Source organism: Lissotriton helveticus, chromosome 8, assembly GCF_964261635.1.
Source record: "Lissotriton helveticus chromosome 8, aLisHel1.1, whole genome shotgun sequence".
Lineage (NCBI taxonomy): Eukaryota > Metazoa > Chordata > Amphibia > Caudata > Salamandridae > Lissotriton > Lissotriton helveticus.
The window spans coordinates 1524979311-1524999971 of NC_136069.1; the positions used below are offsets into that span (position 1 = coordinate 1524979311).

Genomic DNA, 20661 nt, shown 5'->3' on the forward strand with positions numbered 1-20661 from the left:
AAATCGCATAAAATAATAAATAAATAAATAGATAAATAAACCTTGGCAGCTATGGAGCACGAGCCTACTTAATAGTTGTTGTACGTCTGTGCCTAAAATAGGCAAGTTTAAAACGAACTATAAAAGCAGCGTGTATTTGTGTGTGCAGCCACATGGGTGCGATGCCAACATAAAATCTTATTTCTCTGTTGTAAAACATAAACCTGTGTATATTGCCTACAAAGTACCGCCTACTGTCAACGAAAACTTCATGTCCCTTTTCTATGTCTAAACGGAAGCGAGTGCGCGCGCTTCCGCTTATTGTCACTTCCGCCCACGTGCTGCTAGTTCAGGATCATTGTTGCAGCACTTTCGTCTGAAGTGTCAATGCGCATGCGTACATCGCTGATAAGACTTCTGAGTCGCAGCGCTGGTAATTTACCGGCAGCAAAAGACATGAGTTTCCTCAGCACTCTCGCTCCGCCCGGAGAAGGCGTCCGACAGCAGCAACCTGACACCGAGGCCATCCTGGGAGGCAGAGGGCTTGGCACTGGCACACTGTACATCGCCGAGAGGTGGGTCGGGATGCGTATGCATAGTAGGATGAGCATCAGTAGCCAACTAGATACAGGTAGCGACCAGCAAGAGATGGCGCCCTCCCCTCACTAACACCTGAAGCCAGACAGCCTATCTTATGAGCCAAAGTATTCTTCATTTATTTATTTCTCATGCGTGTTATTTATTTACATTTAAGTTGATTGCCAGAGGGCACGACATGTACGTACGTTATGTGTGGTTAGGCTGGGTAAATGCTGTTGTCATCCTCTGAAATTACCATTTTCTTTTAATGTTGAAAATAAGACATCCAGTGATGTTTTATTTCTGCCTGTTCGTGGAACCTCCGCCCCCACCTGTGAGGTATAATTTATAAGCTACAGACGCAAACGATCGAATGACTGAGTAATTTACTATAGTGAAATGGAGGATGATTGTATAGTTTGAACACCCAGAGATATGTTGCAATGAGGCAAAAGTGCTTCGTAGAGAGCCGTGTTCAACGATCGACTGCTGTTTCTTAGCGATGAACATGCACATCATACAGCGTGTCAGCTGAATAAAATGGATCAAGCATTTGCAATGCAATGGATCTCACATTTGCAGGGAGTTTAACCTATTGGTATTATAAATGACAATGCCTTATATTTGTTTTGATAATACATAAATAAAGGGTATTGTCATTTACATTGCCAATAGTTCAAACTCTTGTGAATGTGAGACCTGTTTCATTTCAAATAAGTGGCCGCATTGTCCACTAGTGTCCACAAGTGACAGCGCGCATGGCGCGCTTCATGTTTTAGGAAAGCATGTCCTGCCTGCAGTAGGAGAAACTCATTAAAGAAATGGTGCTTGCAGTACAAATGAGACATACCTTGTAGCAGAATTAAAAGTGCCAGCCCTTATGGGAGGTTGCAAATGAAGACAATGCGGGACTGCGGAGGGACTAAGACGTTAAAGACCCCCCAGGATATAGCGGCATGGATTAGCAAATTTAGCGGCACAAATATGGAAATTTAGCGGCACAAATATGGAAATTTAGCGGCATTTTTGCGGCACTTTATTTTACTCCTAATCAGTGTACCCTCTAACCCGCGCGCCTGGGCGCCCGCGCACCTTGAAGGCACCGAGCGCGCAGTGCCTCTTGTGAAGCGCGCACACGTTCTGACCGCCGCCCGCTTTCAAAACGCGAGCGGCGAAAAACTGCAATTTACTGGTTGCCTGAGGCCTTATAAATGCCCTCAATCAGCCCGCAGCCTCTCTCTATTCAGAAAAGCCACGCATCAATTTCAAAAGCATGACGTGTGCTTTACACGTCATGCTTTTGGACTTGCTGCATTTCTTTTCTAAATAGAGCGCAGCTGGGTGCTGATTGTGGCCCATTGTAAAAATATTCCTGTTAATTGCAGCACATGACAGTGCTGCAATTAACAGCAATACTTTCACAACGGCCCGCAATCAGCACCCAGCCGGGGTCTATTTAGAAAAGAAATGCAGCAAGTCCAAAAGCATGACCTGTAAAGCACACGTCATGCTTTTGGAATTGATGCGTGGCTTTTCTGAATAAGAGAGAGGCTGCGGGCTGATTGAGGGCATTTGTAAAGTATTCCTGTTAATCACAGCGCCTAACGGGCGCTGTGATTAACAGGAATACTTTCACAATCACTTTTAGCCTCCCTTCTGGAATTGCTACCGGTCTCAAGTTGCGGTTCCAGCTGGGGAAGGGAGGGGGGGGGGGCACTTGAGGGGGCAAGGCCCGGTTCATCTGCCTGGAGAGAGGGGCTGAGGGCCCCCGGCACTTCTAGTAATTATTTCGAAAGAAGGTGCAGCAGTTATTAATCAAAAATGTAACTAAAGTAGTCCAGTGTGAACCTTTATTGAGACCAGTCAAAATGTCTGAAGTTTTTTCATCTAACATTGTGCAAAATTTACTAACGTTTTCAAAATGTCATAATATTCAAGTTTTGGTAAATTATGCATGCAAGGAGAAATCATTTGCGCTGCGCTCGCTGGTCTCTCACATAATTTGTTTATGCTTGATAAGCCCTCGAGTGAAAAAGTAATGAGAGTTAACTGGGAGTATATTTATGAAGGGGTTTTGGGTCGTGTTTGCACCACACAACATGGAGAAAAGAAATGCAGCAAGTTTTTATATAGTGCACTCAACCGAAAAAGTATTTTGGAGCGATTTACATGATTTATTATTATATATTTTTTGTTTGCATGGGGAGATGAATTGATTTGCCCAGAATCACAGGATTTTATTCTGACCTGAGACTAAAAACCCATCTCCAAAATCGACAGCTCGAGCATTAAGCCACAACCCCAACCACAAGAGAGGAAGCATTTTCATTATTATATACAACTTGATGCAAGAAACAACTATTGATAAAGCCAATAGTCTTGGCCAGGGCTCGAGTCGGGGTACCACGCGGGTGGATGGCGTCCCCCCACTTATTTTACCGGGAGCTCGATAACTGGAGCAAATGGAGTCATACATTCACTCTTTGGCCTCTCTGGGGCGAGATCGGAGCCCATTCAGAGCGCTGCTCACGCACTGGCTTCTCTGATGCAATCGCATTTAAGGGGTGAGTGAGGGGAGGCAATGAGTCTGATGGTGCAAGCCACCTTTGGTGACATCACTTCCTGTTGTGACGTCAGCGTCCCCCCACTTCTTTTTAGGTTTCGCCCTGGCCGTTGCAACTGTGTAGTAGTTGCTCCGCCCAGGGCGAAATCTTATGATCCTACATATGGGGCTTTGGTTCCGCCTCTGTCTTCCATTGGCTAGCTCCATAAATGGAGGCTAGCCATTGGAAGAGATTGGCTGTCAATCACGCTTTCCCCGTGAAAACGCGATTCGGGGGCGTTTCCGTGTGTTTTTTTAAGTCCCGCCCTCTCCTCTTCCCATTGGCTGGAATTTTACCTTCCAGCCAATGGGAAGGGGAGAGCACGAAAAACACGCCCACAAGGAGTTGTTGTGCCTTGTTTTATTTTGTTATTATTTTTCAGTAATAGGCATTATAAAATCTCTGGTTGCTATAATTTTTGTCCCCCACTTTGGGAGACATCATTACTTTGAGTGATCAATGTGCCCATCCTTTGATGGTGCTTGCGTGTATATATATGTATGATGTCCTTCCACTCTGTTTCGGATATAATTAACTCGACCTACATCGCCGCCATATTGGAGTGGAGTAAAACTCCACATTTACTCGATCTTTCACTGGTATCCATACAGTGACACAGAGGAAAAGATTGATTGACATATATGCTGTCGCATATCGTCTATTGCAAATACAGAAAATTATCTTATTAAACAGAATGGCACAAGCATCAAAAAACGTACCAAAAGTGTACACAATATTAAAATAGGTATCTCCACCCTGTGAATTACACCATGCCTTGGGCCGAGCACGCTTGATGCGTGCAACCGTTTTTTATTTCTTAAATGCACTCCGGCTTTTGCTGGGGACTGCCATGCTGCGAGTATCGTGAGCGCGAACGACTGTGTGCGTTGAGGTAAGCTACTGACGCCTTGTTTATTTTCCCAATCTAAACGAAGCAGGTTGCATTGTGGCATTCCAACTTCGTTTTTTTGCTGACTCTATATCTGACGAGTATTTTTACTCTGAAAGGGTGGGACATTGGTTAAGTCTTTTTGCTTTAACACCGGTCAAATGGAGACTGCCATTAACCACTACGCCCGATTGTGGATTTCACATGAAGCGGGTTGCTTTGTTGCCTTCAACTCCGCTTTCGTGCTGATTTGATCCATATATCTGTGTTTGCGGGCAGCCTGCCGAGGATCAGATGGTGCATGGTATGCCGTGGTTGCTTTCCCTGGCGGGTGAGACAGATACGATGCAGCAGATGGGTTGAGATATTATAAGGGTCCGCTTTGCTTTGCTGACTCGCCGTCCTAGCGGCACCCCTTCGGGTAGGCAGTCCTGGGGTAGGCAGTGAGTCCGGGGCCCGCTGCAGCAATTTCTTTAGCCTGTTATGTGATGTCGATACGCTCGGGCGGTGAGATCGCAATCATTGCTTAGACTGGTCATGACTAATTGTTTGTTTTAAGGAACATAAATAAGTGCCTTACAAAATGAAACCCAATTTGGGAGAGCAGACACAGGAGGGTGTTTAACTGTGACCTGGTGGCGACTATCATTCTGTCCCATCTTTTGCATCTTTTGGAACTCAGGGGCTCCGACCTCCTGTTGTGCGTGCAGTGACGCACAAGCTAGAGGACTGCACTGGGGGTTGGCATAATTGGACCTTACATCGAGCGTGTGGCTCGCCTGGTGTCAAGCGGCTGGTGTAGAAGGTGCATTTTTAAGCCACATAATCGATAGAGCTGAGCTATCCTTAATCTGTGCAAAGTCGATAAACTTAATACAGTTGATTTGCGTGTGTCATTTATACATTTTAGGTAATATGAATACAGGCCAGGAAATATGTCATATAGCATTTAAAAGGCTGCAGAAATTAGAATACTGCACAAACAGTAGTCCGAACGTATTTTGAGATGAACTGCATAGCAGCCTGCATATAGGCAGATTGGTCGTTATTCAATGTAATGTAATCTAATATTCGTTACCAGAGCGTGAATCAATAACTCGCTGGACCAGCTCTGAAAGGAGTCCCTTAAAGAGCCAGGCCACCTCCCCTCCTCCACCCTTCTCCCGCGTGCATGGCCTCTCAAGATGGAAACTGCAAAACAAAAGCAAGGTCGGGCCAGGCAAGTGCTCACTCACAACAGCTAATATGATCGAAATGGATTCTTATCAGTCAATCCGTAGTAGACTGCAAAAACGGTGAAGTGGTTAAATTGTTTTAAACGGAAGAGAAAGTATAGAGCACATTTTGAGTAAAAGGGAGAGTGTTTACTTGTCTGGATTAAAACAGTAAGCCCCCAGTCAAAGGTGCTTTTGCTGATTTGTGGCCAAGTTGGGAGAGGGAGACCCTCAGCTTCAGTATGTATATTCGGTCTCTAGTTCTGTAAGAGCAAGTAACTGTCACTTATTCCACAATCCAGTGGTCCTTTTAATTTGCATGCGGTGGGGCTGCAGTCGGCGTGGAGCTGTTTATGTTGGATGGAAGGCAGACTTTGCAGAATGTGTTTGCTGAGTTGATTTCTGTGTAAAATTGAATACCGAGGCCCAGATTTATAAAAGGTGTTGCGTTGTCTGTAGGTTGCACAAGGCGATGCAAGGCAGAGTGAGTGTGCAGAGTAGTGAGTGTGCAGAGTAGTGAGTGTGCAGAGTAGTGAGTGTGCAGAGTAGTGAGTGTGCAGAGTAGTGAGTGTGCAGAGTAGTGAGTGTGCAGAGGGAGTGCAGAGTAGAGAGTGGCTAGGGAGTGCAGAGTGGCTAGGGAGTGCAGAGTGGCTAGGGAGTGCAGAGTGGCTAGGGAGTGCAGAGTGGCTAGGGAGTGCAAGGGAGTGCAGAATGACTAGGGAGTGCAAGGGAGGGCAGAGTGACTAGGGAGTGCAGAGTGCAAGGGAGTGCAGAGTGCAAGGGAGTGCGAGGGAGTGCAGAGTGACTAGGGAGTGCAGAGTGACTAGGGAGTGCTAAGGAGTGCAGAGTGACTAGGGAGTGCAGAGTGACTAGGGAGGGCTAGGGAGTGCAGAGTGGCTAGGGAGTGCAGAGTGGCTAGGGAGTGCAGAGTGGCTAGGGAGTGCAGAGTGGCTAGGGAGTGCAGAGTGGCTAGGGAGTGCAGAGTGGCTAGGGAGTGCAGAGTGGCTAGGGAGTGCTAGGGAGTGCAGAGTGACTAGGGAGTGCTAGGGAGTGCAGAATGACTAGGGAGTGCAAGGGAGGGCAGAGTGACTAGGGAGTGCAGAGTGCAAGGGAGTGCAGAGTGCAAGGGAGTGCGAGGGAGTGCAGAGTGACTAGGGAGTGCAGAGTGACTAGGGAGTGCTAAGGAGTGCAGAGTGACTAGGGAGTGCAGAGTGACTAGGGAGTGCAGAGTGGCTAGGGAGTGCAAGGGAGTGCAGAATGACTAGGGAGTGCAGAGTGACTAGGGAGTGCAGAGTGCAAGGGAGTGCAGAGTGACTAGGGAGTGCAGAGTGACTAGGGAGTGCTAAGGAGTGCAGAGTGACTAGGGAGTGCAGAGTGACTAGGGAGGGCTAGGGAGTGCTAGGGAGTGTAGAGTGACTAGGGAGTGCTAGGGAGTGCAGAGTGACTAGGGAGTGCTAGGGAGTGCAGAGTGACTAGGGAGTGCAGAGTGACTAGGGAGTGCAGAGTGACTAGGGAGTGCAGAGTGGCTAGGGAGTGCAGAGTGGCTAGGGAGTGCAGAGTGGCTAGGGAGTGCAGAGTGGCTAGGGAGTGCTAGGGAGTGCAGAGTGACTAGGGAGTGCAAGGGAGGGCAGAGTGACTAGGGAGTGCAGAGTGCAAGGGAGTGCGAGGGAGTGCAGAGTGACTAGGGAGTGCAGAGTGACTAGGGAGTGCTAAGGAGTGCAGAGTGACTAGGGAGTGCAGAGTGACTAGGGAGGGCTAGGGAGTGCTAGGGAGTGCAGAGTGACTAGGGAGTGCTAGGGAGTGCAGAGTGACTAGGGAGTGCAGAGTGACTAGGGAGTGCAGAGTGACTAGGGAGTGCAGAGTGACTAGGGAGTGCAGAGTGACTAGGGAGTGCTATGGGACTGCAGAGTGACTGCAGAGATTAAGCTAATGGTAATGTAAATGACAATGCCATTTATTTATCTGTTTTCAAAACCAACACATAAATACAAATGTTGTCATTTACAATGCCAATAGCTCTAATTTTTCCAAAGGCGAAACCATTGCATTGTATATGCTTGTTTTAGGACTTGTGCCCTGGTCTTGGATTCTTGTAGGTATAATGTTACTTGTATTATATATCTGGACGCAATGACAGAAGCAGCAAAGTATCAGTAGTGTGGCACACTATACGATGCACTCATTTGTAGCTTAATTGCTTTGAAGCCACACCCTTAATTGCATTGGTTACGCCCCTTTGAAATATCCCAGAGTATATTCATCCCACTTAAAGCCCTGGTCTACAAACGCGGTCACGTTCTTGGCGCACATAGCCTTGGCTGCAGCGCACAGAGACCTTACTCTGCCGCACACAGAGGAAAAAAATTAGAGGGAACATTGCTCCTAATCATTCATTTTCAGCATTAAACCAATGGAAACTGTTTTAGCAGAGTATTCCACTTGGAAATAGGCCCTGATGTGAAGTCATTTCCTTTGATGTCCCTTCCACTACCCCAAGCATTTTAGTGAATTGACGCCCATGCTCTAGTTGACCATGCTACCCCCTCACCTTCCATGTCCAATGTTCCTGCATTTAAAATCTATCTTGATGCATTGAGAGAACCCATACTTTCATATATTAAAGCAACTTCTGAATTAGAAAGGTTTATTCTGTCCTACATGGAGAGACGGGCAGCTAAGCTTAGGTTCACCTTACTGGATGTGGCCGAAATGGGATTACTGAAATGACAGTAAAACCCTGTATCTTGTTTTTAATTAAACGATTTAGATTGCGATGTGTGACATTTTCATAATTTCAGTGAAATTATGAGTGACATTTCAACGACTACGAGTTACACTTTCTTGGTTGCAAAATCAAGCAACGAAATCAAGCAATGAAAATGAACTATTTAATGTTGCTGGAGAGTCTATTGCTTAGTATTTACATTTAAGTAAGATTGCTTGCAGGCATAAGTTTCTCTATGGATCTTGGTTAGTGAATACGTAAAAGTATACGGCCTGATTATAACATGCCCATTAAATCGCGATCCCCCTTCAAACACGTGTTTGCCCAGAGACCGAGATTGTAAGTGTTGTGAGGCCTATCACACTCGGTAATTACCCTTTGTTCGATTTCAGCAAAGCAACCCTGCAGGAATTTAGCCACAGGAAAAGGCATGGTATGTACAGGACAGGCACATTTTTGTGCATTAAGGAATACAATTAACATGTTATTGCCCCACAAAATCAGAATTGCCAACAAGTGGATAAATAATTGAAATAAAGACTCAGCCAGTCTGTCGGGCCTCTTAAAGCCATTTTATTCTAAGTTTGAAACTATTCAAAAAACAGTCTAACAGAGTCTGCGTTTCTCATGAATTCAGAGCATTGAACCTTGGGTTACTGCTCTTCTTCTCCCCACGTCTCGCCCTCTAGCTTTTTCCACAACCTCTTTTATTCCTCCTCCCAGGCGTCCCTCCTCTTCCTCTCACTTTCATCTTTCTATACACCGTTCACTCTTTCTCAAGTCCTCTTAGTTCTCTTCTCCTCTCCTCTTTACCTTCTGGCTCCCATTCCCTCTGCATCTTTCGCTCCCTCCCTCCCTATCTTTCACTTATTCCTTCCCGCGTCTCTCGCGCATTCACTTCCCCTTTGTCTTCCCATCTCTTCTATCTTTGTCTCTCGCTTATATTCCATCTCCCCACCTCTCCCCCTCTTCTCTCCTCTTTGCCCTTCTCCCCCACTTCAGCTCTCAAGCTCTCCCTCCCACTTCTCTATTTCCGCTTGGGGAAACTTTTACTCATTCTCCTCGCATCTTTATTCTCCTGTCCCACCGCTCTCTACATCTTGTACTCTTTCTCCCCTCTTCTCATATCTCTTCTGCTCCTCTTTTCACCATCTCAACCTCGTTCTGCCACCCTCAAGGCCTCTCCCTTCCCTCCCCTCTTTAGCCTTGGCCTCCTTTCACAAACTCACACCTTCCATTTCTTTCCAACCTTCCCCTTTCTAGCTCCTTCACTCTTCCTTCACATCACACCCTTTTCTCCCCTTCTTGTCCTTCACCTTTCCCCCTCCTCCAATCTCTCTTCCCCTCGCCTCTACATCCTCCTGTCCTTCCCGTTTGCATCCCCTCATTCTTTCTCCCTCTCCCTCCCAATCCTTGTTCTCACGTCTCATTCGCAGCTCCTTCAACTCTTACTTTTCAGCCCCACACCCCCCCTCTCCATGCTGCACATCTTTCCGTCCTCGCAGTTTTTTCTTCATTTAAATGCCCGCAGTTGCCACTTGGTATTGTCAGTTGTCTGTCACATCAGCCACCGCTCCTTCGCCTGCTCCCCCACAGGATGCTCAGGCTATCCGAAATCTTGCTTTTCCGGCATCTACCAGAGTCACCTAGGAGTGAGGTCGCCCCCTGTTTCCCACGAGGGCGACATGCAGGAATAGACACGTGGGGGCCGACATTCCAACAGGTTGGGCTAGTTCTGCTAAAAAGAGACCTCCCCCTCAGCTCCAGAAACATTAGAAAGACATGTCTGATACCGAAGCATGTACTTCTCAGCCACTAGAGCAGAGCTGTACTGTCACCACAGACCTAAAAGGGGCCTCCTTCCATGAGCTGACCCCAACCGTCCAGGATTTCGCGGGCAGTTTTGTAAAAATCGCGGCATTTTTACAAAACTGCCGATTTCGCGATTTTTTTCCAAATTGCGAAATCCTGGAGGGTCTGATTAAGGAATTAGAAGCCACCATTCAGCAAGGACAGTGACGCAAGCCAATGACAAATGTGAGCGTGGCTTCGTCTATACTAGAGTACAGCATGCCTCGCAGAGCAGCGTATGTGATAGCCAAGCTCGACCTAAAAACGTGAGCCGGGCAAAATCCATGCTTTTAGCAGTAGGATTTTTTACCACACATGTACTCACCAAAACTGAGGCACGGTTTAAGAACAAATGGCATATGTATGGGTATGCAATGCTAGAATTGTAGAAAAAATACTCAAGGAAGGGAACCCATCAATTTGGGGTCACTGTGTGGCTGAGGGACGGGGTTGGAGACTCGAGAGGCAGAGCTTGAAAAGTCTGACAGTCAACTTATACTTTTATTTTTAAAAATCTGCTGCACAGAAATTGACAACAAAGCCCTATTACATTAAATCTGCTTTACATTACTGAAGTTGTCACAAGACTGTGTTTTAAAATATCTTACAGGGCTAAGACACCCGCTGCAGAGATCACTGTGTGCCCAGCAATGTTCCTGCTGCAAAGCACCTTGTGTGACCTGCAGATTTCTATTTTATTTAGTTGGCTACTATTGATCTTGAAATAATTTTGGTACTTCCAGTTTATAAGTTGCAAGACCAACATAGCACATTGGTCTTTTTGTCAGCATAGAGGAGGTACTTGCAAACTGTAAGCCATATGTTTAGGTCCTTATTGTGTGTTTGTTTTTTTTTAAAATCCTCAATCTGATGGTATTATAAGATTGCAAAGAAGGGTTCTTTTTGAGTAGTAATAAAGTCTTGTTAGTTCAGACAAACACAATCACTGCATTACGTTTTATATCCTGACTTAGTTTTTCTCCTGTACATTCACTCTTAACATATGTCTACATGCATGGGTGTTAAGTGATTCCTACACATTATAACTCTCATTGTCTTATGTAACATTTCCTGTTCATTAATTTACACAGTGTTATGCTTTATTGTACCTCTGTGATGTAAAGCACTCTGACATCCTACACCAAGATAAGGCCTGTGTTTTGGGAACAGCTGAAAATAAATATAAGAAAGCTCCCTCACTGCCTGCAAGTTGCTGCTACGAACAGAATGCAGGCAACGTGCAGTGAATGCAGGCAACGTGCAGGCACTGCTGAATTATGTCCTGCTGTCAGAAATTTACACCAGGACAAATTTAACATGTTTCCCTGAGGCCGCCAGATCCCAAAACAGGCCCAGAAATTGCTGACAGCACAAGGATCCGGTGGTAACCCCTTACTTCCAGCACTGTATGTATGTGATTAAATATAGTGCGAAACTACCCATAAACCAGTGGTGCGCAGTACAGAGAGGGGTATATTCAGCACTTAATTTTTGCAGGTGTTGGGAACCAGCACTTATTTTTAGGGACCAGGGCTTATTTTTTTATCATCAGACCTTGATTCAGAAAGGCAAACAAAGGAGAAGAGAAATATAGGGAAGGGTGTTGAAGGGGGAAAGCAGAGATGAAATAAAATTGAGCAAGAGGGAGAAAATAAATATAGGTTGCTACACTGCCTTGGTATTTGGCAACCCTAGTGTTCGGCACTTCAAGGGTGGGCTTCAAAGGAAAAAAAAATAAGTTGGGGCCTATATATAATAAATATTTAAGCGTAAGGCAGTGTGAAGCTGATGGAAGGTTAGAAGCATGGGTCGGGGTGCTATAGGAGGTAGGAGCTCCAGTGAAGTCGAAGAGTGGAGACCGTACTAGAGGCGAAGGGGTTGTTGCTGGTTTCAGAAGGTACACAGGTGATAGCCACGATTGGGATTAAGTTGGGGACCGAAGCCATGACAACATTAATCACATTGATGAAATATGTGCAGAAAGTTTCATTGTGGCTATGAGATAGATGGCTCCCTTGGAAGGGAAGACTTGTTTGCTTGGGAGCAGATCCAGGGAGTAGGAATGGGTTAATTAAGGGTTGTGGGAGAGGTTCAGCTTAACGTGTTCAGTGACTGATAGTTTACACTTCTGTGAACTGCTACTTGAAGAGGGGGATTTTGATTCTTTCTTGCGGCGGTAAAAAAATTGGCTTACTGATATGGATTGGGATAAAGTCCATTAGTTTTGGACCATAGCATGATTGTGCATCTGTGGTGGTGATGGTTGTGCATTAAGTGGGTTTGGTTTTCAAGAGTTCTTATAAGTACCTGGTCGAGGATGGGTTGACTTTCAGGTTCAATGATTTTAGGGGAGAGTGGATGTTGGTGGTTGTTGGATTCACTGAGGCAAACATTTAATTTTGACTATTAGTCTCAGGGTACTTACTCCATCTGGCCGAGACTTGACGTTCCTTTCCAAGGTAATGTCTGGAATAACAGTTGCTCAGAAGCGGTCAGTTCTCCCTTATTTCGCTCGTTCGTGGAATCTTTCTTTTCGGGTCTGACAAATTCAATCTTTCACATTTGCCTGGGGAGAGCAAGCCGAGATCAGTGGGAGCACGTCGACATGAGCCCTCAGCGTAACCATATGACTCATCTTTAACTCTTAATTTGTGACCTAATAACATCTGAAGGAACACCATCAGATCTTCGTGCTTGCTATCCTGTTTCACCTTACTCCTTTGTTTAATTCTGCTCGTATTGATCTTTAGACATTCACATGTTATATGACTTCGAATTTGCTGTAGGCAGATTGTAATCTGAGGTCTGTGAGTCCACTATTGTTTTCTTTATTATGGAATACTCTGACCCAGTCAGTCAAGTACCTTTTTTTGTGTCCTTTTAGACACTAAATGTTTTTCTTTTGCCTGTTTTGCATTTTACATTTTCTTTATATGGCTTTCTCACTCTTCTAGATATTCTGTCTGTTTTGGACGTTGTGGCTTTTTTTCTCTCAAACTGTTATTTATCCTGTATGTTTGGGAAATTATGTGGCACCCATCACTTAATTGTCCCTTTAACTTCAGAATGCCTGGTTCTCCTTAGGCCTCACACCTGTGATCCAAAACTTGCTCCTTAGCTTGTGTTTGTATGACTGGTCTATCTTGCTATTCGTGGTAGCAAGAAACCCATCTCACTCTGGCCATCCTTGGTAATCATTCTTCTGCTTTATTGGTTCTCCACCATGTCCCAAATTTAGCTTTGAGCACACGTGGGATGTTGTTGTCAGTCCCTTCCATGTCTTGGTCGCCCCCCTTTTTCCTCAGCCGGGGCATTGAGATCCTTGCCAGTCTCAACAGACTTCAAAGGAGGCCTTTGTTTTCTCGGCTCTTGCTAACTTCTCATTCCGTCCACCATTCAGTGTCTTGTTTCCACTCTACCCACGTGGTGTTTTTCTTTTGTTTAAGTATGTGGCTGGCTGTGAGGTTTTTCTTCAGGTTGTGGGTTTACACAACCACTTTAAAGGCCAACATCCTTTCTATTGAGGGGTTACTCGTGCTTTTTAGGCCTCGTCTACGCAGCGTGCATGCGCTGCATAGGAGGGGACCTTTTGGAATCGATCAGCTTTTTGGCCAAAAACGTGCACGTTTTGGATTGCTTTCTATTGCAACGCGGGCACGTTTGGCGTTTCTCTTGCGGGAGCAAGCAGCGGCGCCATGTGTTAGCAATTAAAGCGCTCGCTCCCGCTAGGTAAACGCTGTACATGCCCTCGGCGTCTACAGACGGGGGCCCGCTTGTCTTTCATCGCTTGTTATAGATGCGGGTCGCTTTAACTTTCGCAGCCCGCTTGTTGATTGACAGCTGCTTCAATGCTCCTGATATTGTAAACTGGAATGCTTCTCTAAATCTAAGTTATTTGCCGTACGTTAAATGTGCAACTTGGTTTCATCGGTGGAAATCGCTTCTTTCCACTAAATCGACTCAAAAAAATCACGACTTTTCATTTTAAACTGGTGGAGTTGGTATTTCGCTTAACAATGCTGTATGTTTGAATTACAAGCAACGGCGTGCCAATTCATTAGCGCAATTAAGGGGCTCCAATGAGTTTCAAGACACCAGGAGTCACCCTCATCCAGTCTCCAGTGAGAACCGAGAGCTGTAACCCTTGCACCACCGAGAGCGAGTCGCAGAAGTGAAATAAATGCTGTGATAGTCTGGCTGGTATTTGGGTTAAAAATGTATTTTAATTGTCAGAAGATTGTAGTCAAATGGTGTACCCAAAACATGACCTCTGCCCAACAACAGTTTTTTTGTTTAGTGTTTTTTTACCTTAAGTTGGTTCGTCGAAAACGGTGTTAACACTGGTTTGGAGTAGGTACAAGTTTAAGAAGTAGCGGAAAAGCCATGGCCAGGGAATGCACATCATAGCATCTTTCTCTAAGGCATTGTGTACTTTTTAACCTATCATCTAATTCTTTCAAGTTGTACTGCCCCAAAAATGCTAGTATGTCACCTCAGTCAAGCTTGGTTACATATTAAACAAGCATTGGCATAGCCAATAGAATAGGTCTCGCTTTTGGGACCTTATAAGTATTTAGTTATGCAGCACAATATCTATGGTGCAACAACATCAACTGTTGCATGGCTAAACACTTATAAGGTCCCAAAGGTGAGACCTATTTGGCTATGCCAATGCTTGTTTGTTTGGTGCACTGCTCTTTGGGAACGGGGAAGTTACGGACCTGGACCGGGGAATTAGGGTTTCTTGACTTTCTTCCCTGTGAAAGTGGTAGGGCCTGGCTGTACAATGTGATTTTTTTTCTTTTCTTCCTATTACATTTTTTCTGATGCCCTCCTTTATTGTTCACTACGTGGAGTATCCACATATACCCCCTCCCTCCAAAAGGAACAGATGTGATTACAGAACCACAAAAATTAATTGAAAACTTACTATCAGTGATGTTATGGTCAAGTTCAAATAAAGTTTAAGAAGCACTAAAATTGACCTGTTAGTTATGCATACTACACCACATTTTGTGTGTGTAGAGAGACATAAGTAACCACAGTCGTGTCCAAAATATGGTGCCCAAATTATTTTTTAAGTTTCGCCTCGCCGAAATCTGCGCAGCAGACTTTCGTGCAAGCGAAAAACTTTTGTTTACACGTATGGGGCTTCGTCCCGCCTCACTGTCCCATTGGCTAGCTCCATAAATGGAGGCTAGCCATTGGAACAGAGATGAGTCACTCATTCCCCGAGCAGATTCCATGCAAAACCTGTACTAGGCAGTCTAATTTTCTGTTAAACGCTGGGCAAGCGTGGGCGTGGCCACACTTACGGGGCAGGCGCACAAGGCAGCAACAGTCAGATCAACTGTCCAACTGTCCACCGGGGGGACGCAGTCATACTGTCCCTGCCCCTGGCCGCGGTGCTCGCCCTGCTTCTGTTCGCCGTGCTCCTCTCCTCCTGGAAGAAGCACCTGCCGCCCGGTTCCGCGCCATGGCCCTTGCTGGGCAACATGCACCAAATCAACAATTCGGCGCCCTACGAGACGCTTATGGAGGTGAGAGCCCGGAGTTGTAATGCAGCCTCGCCGAGGGCGTGGTTGTCTGTTTCCAGGCTTTCTCACGTTTGACAGGTTAGGGAACTTGGACCTAGAGAGCGAAGGAGAAATTGGGTGATCTGCCCAGGATCACAGAGACCGAGGCAGGCCTTTAAGTGGGCCGGGTCGCTATCGGGTTCTCCAAAGTTGCCCTCACTGTCAGCGTGATTTTTAAATTTGAATTCTGCAGCAGTAACACCCTTTACTGGAATGTAACTTCAAGAGACTCGTTATAGTACTTTCACAGTCTCAGCATTTTAAAACTGAGGCATATTCAGTATTATATACGACGAAGCCATAGCTGTTGATTATTTACATTATGGGACTAACAAGCATTAACAAGGCCAATAGTGGTGGCTTGTTGTAGGTGTAATGTTACTTATTGTGTTATATATCTGGATGAAAATACAGAAGTAGCAAAATACTAGTCTGCAGCGCACTGTGCTAAACACGGTGTTTTAAGCCATGCCCTTAATTACATCTGCTACGCCCCTTTGAGAGGCCCCCACCCCCACTTTTTTCTTCCCACTTAAACCCCTGGGATGCTGCGAGTTGAGAAGCTAGTTGCTACTGAACTTAAGTGAGTATAGGTGACTTGCCCTACCAGTGGCCAGGGTTGGACTGGGACAGAACAAATGCCCGGCGCCAGAATAAAAGTTGCCCCATTAGTGGGTTCGTTTTTTGCAAATTTAGGCAATTTGCAACTTGTAAAGACACACTATAAAGTGTTTTGAAAAGTATGATTTGAGCTTCCTTCAGGCAATGTTGGCTTTTAATAGCAGGTAAGTCAACAGAAAAACCGTAACAGCAAACAAACAAACCGGACCGCAAACAGCCGTCCCTTTCTGTGGTGATGCTAATTTGCTGGCAGTAAAACTTGTAGCAGATTACTAAACGTAAACGGCATTTTCCATGTTTTCACTGGGTATGTAGAAAACATGGGGTAATGAGGCGGAAGGTAACCGCGTTGTTTCTTAAATTGGATTTCCGTGTTTACAAGTAGGGTGGCTTGCAGGATGACGGCGTGCATATGCTGCAGAAGTCAGTCTTCAGGTCTAAGGAGTTTGGATACTACACTCCCAGAATACACAATAGGCACGTTACCTATGCACACATTTGAAACCTAAGAATATTGTCTTTTTAGAGTGTAAACCACGTTTTCAAACACAGTCTGAGACCGAAAGAATGAAGAGTCGACATAACCTACTAAGCACTCACAAGTGTACTGTGTACCGGTGTTGTCAGTTGGCATTGTAACCATATCCTGATATGACCTGGAACAGATACAGCTACCTCAGGCAGGCTGCATATGACAGGCCTATGAAGGAGGCCAATAGAAAGAAAACCAAGCTAATAAGTAACCGCTCTTAACGTTTGGACGTTCACACTCCTGCTTTATTGACTGTATGTGGCACCGCGCACGGAGATGCAAAGAAAGCTGTATGCCTGCTATAAAGGTGCGGCCACAACCTTTGTGTTAAATAATATGAGTGGGAAGGACCGGTTTTACCGACAGCAACTGGAAATTCTTCCCATGTCTGGCAGACACCAGCGCCACGCCTGAATTTAAGCAAACGCTGCACCAGGAGGCCTTGGTAAAAGACACCGCACCCTCTATTCTGTGTGGCTCCACCAGGAAGGTAGTTTCGGTTACTTTTTTAGAGCTTCATTTTATTAATTGACATCACGGTTTTAACGTAAGGGTTACGAGCATATGTAGATAATCACTTTATTTTGTAGAGCTATTGCTTGATGCCACTCGTGGTTCCATTCTCTGCACTGATGCTTAGTTGGTAAGTTGGTAAGTTTTTTCCCATCCGTCTTTCCCCTTGTCTTTAAGTGTCTTTCCCCTACAGTAAATAAGGCTGGCACATAATCGGTGGTTGCCACACTTGATGTGTACCGGTATTGGGTTCATACTGCCGGGTTGTCACAACGTGAGATCAAGTTGAAGCGCTTGAATTATCTATCTGGGGTATTGTTTTCTGAAAATGTAATATATTTCTATTTTTTATCGCTATTAAAAGCTTACGTCTAGAATGCAATGTTTGTGTCTTGATGTATTAGCAGTGTTAGGTTGGCACTATTTAGCTGCCTCACCTTTCTGCGTTTCCAATGTGTGGGTGATGGTAGTCCTTAAGGTGCTTTTTGAATAGCCTGCCTCTCACTAAAACATCGTTTAACTTAGCAGGTTCACTACTACCCTGAATTACACTCTGTATGATCGCTGTTCTTTCTCGGGGCTTCCATTGGCTGGGCCTTCACTGTCATCACTTCCTGCACTGAAGGATTGTGGTTTTTAGGTTTTGCCTGGCGCTTGCCACACACAGCTCACCACACACAGCTCACTACCATACACGCCAACATTTCAGAAGAGCAAAGTGTGTGTGTGTGGCTCTGGGTGTGTGTGTGTGTGGCTCTGGGTGGGTGTGTGTGTGTGTGTGGCTGGCTCTGGGTGTATGTTTGTGTGGCTCTGGGTGTGTTTGTGTGGCTCTGGGTGTGTGTGTGGTAGTAATTGCTGTCTGATGAGCTCGTCCGTTGGGTACAATAGGTCTCACATTTGTGAGAGATTAAGCTAATGGCAATGTAAATGACAATGCCATTTATTTATCTGTTTTCAAAACCAACACATAAATACAAAATTTGTCATTTACAATGCCAATAGCTCAAACTTTTCCAAAGGCGAAACCATTGCATTGTAAATGCTTGTTATAATTAGCAGCCATCCACACTGTATATAGTGTAGATTTTGAGTATTCTTGTAACCGTGAAGAGCGCCATGGGTAGTACAATTGTTATAAGTGCTTGTAGCGATAGACAACAGTGTATCAGTTCGGTTGAGCTAGGAAAGCGGGTCATATGCAAAGAACAGACACGGAGAAAGGGCAGAAAAGAACAGGGAAAAGGAATGACAGAGGAAAAAATAACCTTTTGGAGTTAAAGCTTGGGAACTAATAAACTTCCCTTAATTTTCCTGGGTACTCTAGCTTCTGTGAGGATTGAAGCCTCAGTTTTAGTAGGAATCCTGCACAGTTTACTGTATACTTTGTTCTGATAGTTACCTAGCATGGAGTAAGCTTGTAGTGCTCAAGACAGACTATACCTCACAAAAGCTTGCCTACATCTCAGATTTGGAGAACCATACCTCACAAAAGCTTGCCTACATCTCAAATTTGGAGAACCCTACCTCACAAAAGGTTGCCTACATCTCAAATTTGGAGAGTGCTGTTCCAGACAATGGTTTGGTATGAGTTCAATGCAACAAAAATGCCAGGATCAGGCACTTGCTGGTTTGACTAGCATTTTGACAGTCTGTCGGCTAGTTTAGGAGTGTAGGTTCTGATAGGAATGTGAGAGTACTGGTACTGTGGCAAGGAACTAGACTGATTGTTGTGTGGAATGGAGTAGCTTTGATTTGTGGGAGGGTTTAAAACTGAAGGAATTGTTGAAGGGTGCGAGGTCATTTGGTCTTACGGATGATGTAGGAGCTTCTTTACATAAACTATTACTGTGCACCAACTCTTCTAAATTCTGGAGTTCCTGCCTTTGCCTGATGGGCTGGAGATGAATGTCATTTGTCGGTGGTAGTCAAAAGGGGGAGAATGTCTGTGAATGTTCCACACACAGTCTGTTCAAAACTCCGCTTTTACCGTCTTCGTCACAAAGAGAGCTGTGGATAGAGGAAAGAGCATGTAGGGGCTTTGAGCCGTGAACGGAGAAGATCTATATACCTGCTTGTGCTGGACCTAAAAGGTTTTAGACTGATAGGGCTGGAATGTGTGAGGAACAGTAAGGAAAGGCAGGAGTGCTGGTAGGATGAAGCAGAGAGGGTCAACAAGGGTTTGAGTGAATGAATTGATGCATGCATGCATCTGTGGGGAGTGAAACAATGTGTGAGTTCTTCACGTTGGAGGGAGAACAAAGCAGTTTTTCAAATTCTATACTGCCACCCTAGGTCCATTTCTTCCCTCATTAATTCAAAACTGGTTGTAGTTATTGTTTTCAATACTCCACCAAGAGCATTGTAGTAAACGTTGACATGACAAGGGTAAAGGATGCAAAAGGTGGAAAGAGCTTTGCAGTTACACAGTGTATTTGTACATATAAGTACAATAATCACTAAAAGACACAATTCAAAGCTGTGTACAAAAGCTTTTGCAATCGGAAGAATAAATGAAGTATTTACTGCCCTACTCTAGAGAAGCTGAACAACCATTTATGACCTGTGAGGGGGTGCGCTGAACTCAGGTGGGTGTTGTTTTTAGCAATAACTTATAATTGGAAAGATGAGGGGCAGTGAGACAACCTGAGGAGGCGGGTGTGGGGGTGCCTAAATGATTGCCGCACCGGGAGCCACCAGTGCTAAAGCCGGCCCTGAGTGCGAGTGTTGCTTATTGCACATCGTGGCCATGTTGTTAGTGTTCATATGGTGGTAATGGACATTGTATATAGTTCACATGAGTAGTATTCCTTAAGCAGTTCAGACCGCTTCATACAGCGCACGTGTGAGCTCTTCTGTCATGCTGATGGATTGTGTATATCGTGCACACAGATCTCTCTGAGCAGTAGAAGGAGATGTGCAAACATCGCCTGCGTGTAGCTCACACCATTGTAAGTTATGCCCTGTAGCAACGCGCGACCTGCAGAGTGTCAATATCCCCTCCATGCCCAGAGGCTGGTAGGCTTCACCTTCCAGAGAGGCAGTTCGGTGGGAGGTTCCCAGTTCCCAGAGCTGCTGCTGTGGTTTACTGTTCCCCCTTCATAGCTCTCCATGGTTGAATCCGCTCGCCTGCCTTGCTGGGGTCACCTCGGAGCACGTACATAGTTACTGAGGCGTGCAGCTTCCACTTTACTACCTGTCCCCAGATTTACGCGGCTTAGGCGGCTGTGAGCCAGCCCCCTGTCCTCATACAAAGACCTCTGGCTCGGAGGGAGGGCCGTTCTCTTCAGTGAATGCGCTGTGGTTCTTCTCAGTCTAACTCAGGCACTGTGACCGCTCTGTTATTCTTAGCCGGCTTGTCTTGATTCCCACACAGTGTTTCACCACCGCCTGAGAAATAAGGTTGACCCCACTTTGCAGAGAACGCCAGGCCCGGACCAGCGCAGAAGCCGCGGGGGACACCAGAAACTGAAATGTGCTTCTAAAAGAGCAACAGCACAGAAAGAGCCTCTTATCTTTCCGTTTTTATAGACCTATACATTTCATGTATGTTGATGGGTGCTTCTACCACAGATTCCTCCT

General features: G+C 45.5%; 1 protein-coding gene across 1 annotated transcript in view; it reads left to right on the forward strand.

The window, feature by feature from the left end:
* The first annotated feature begins 305 nt into the window (after positions 1–305).
* Positions 306–20661, forward strand: part of CLNS1A (chloride nucleotide-sensitive channel 1A) — a 174249-nt gene continuing 153893 nt past the window's right edge. The window contains exon 1 of the mRNA XM_078658506.1: positions 306–554. Within this exon, the coding sequence (XP_078514632.1) occupies positions 367–554 (188 nt within the window). The 5' untranslated portion in view covers positions 306–366. The remainder of the gene's footprint in view (positions 555–20661) is intronic.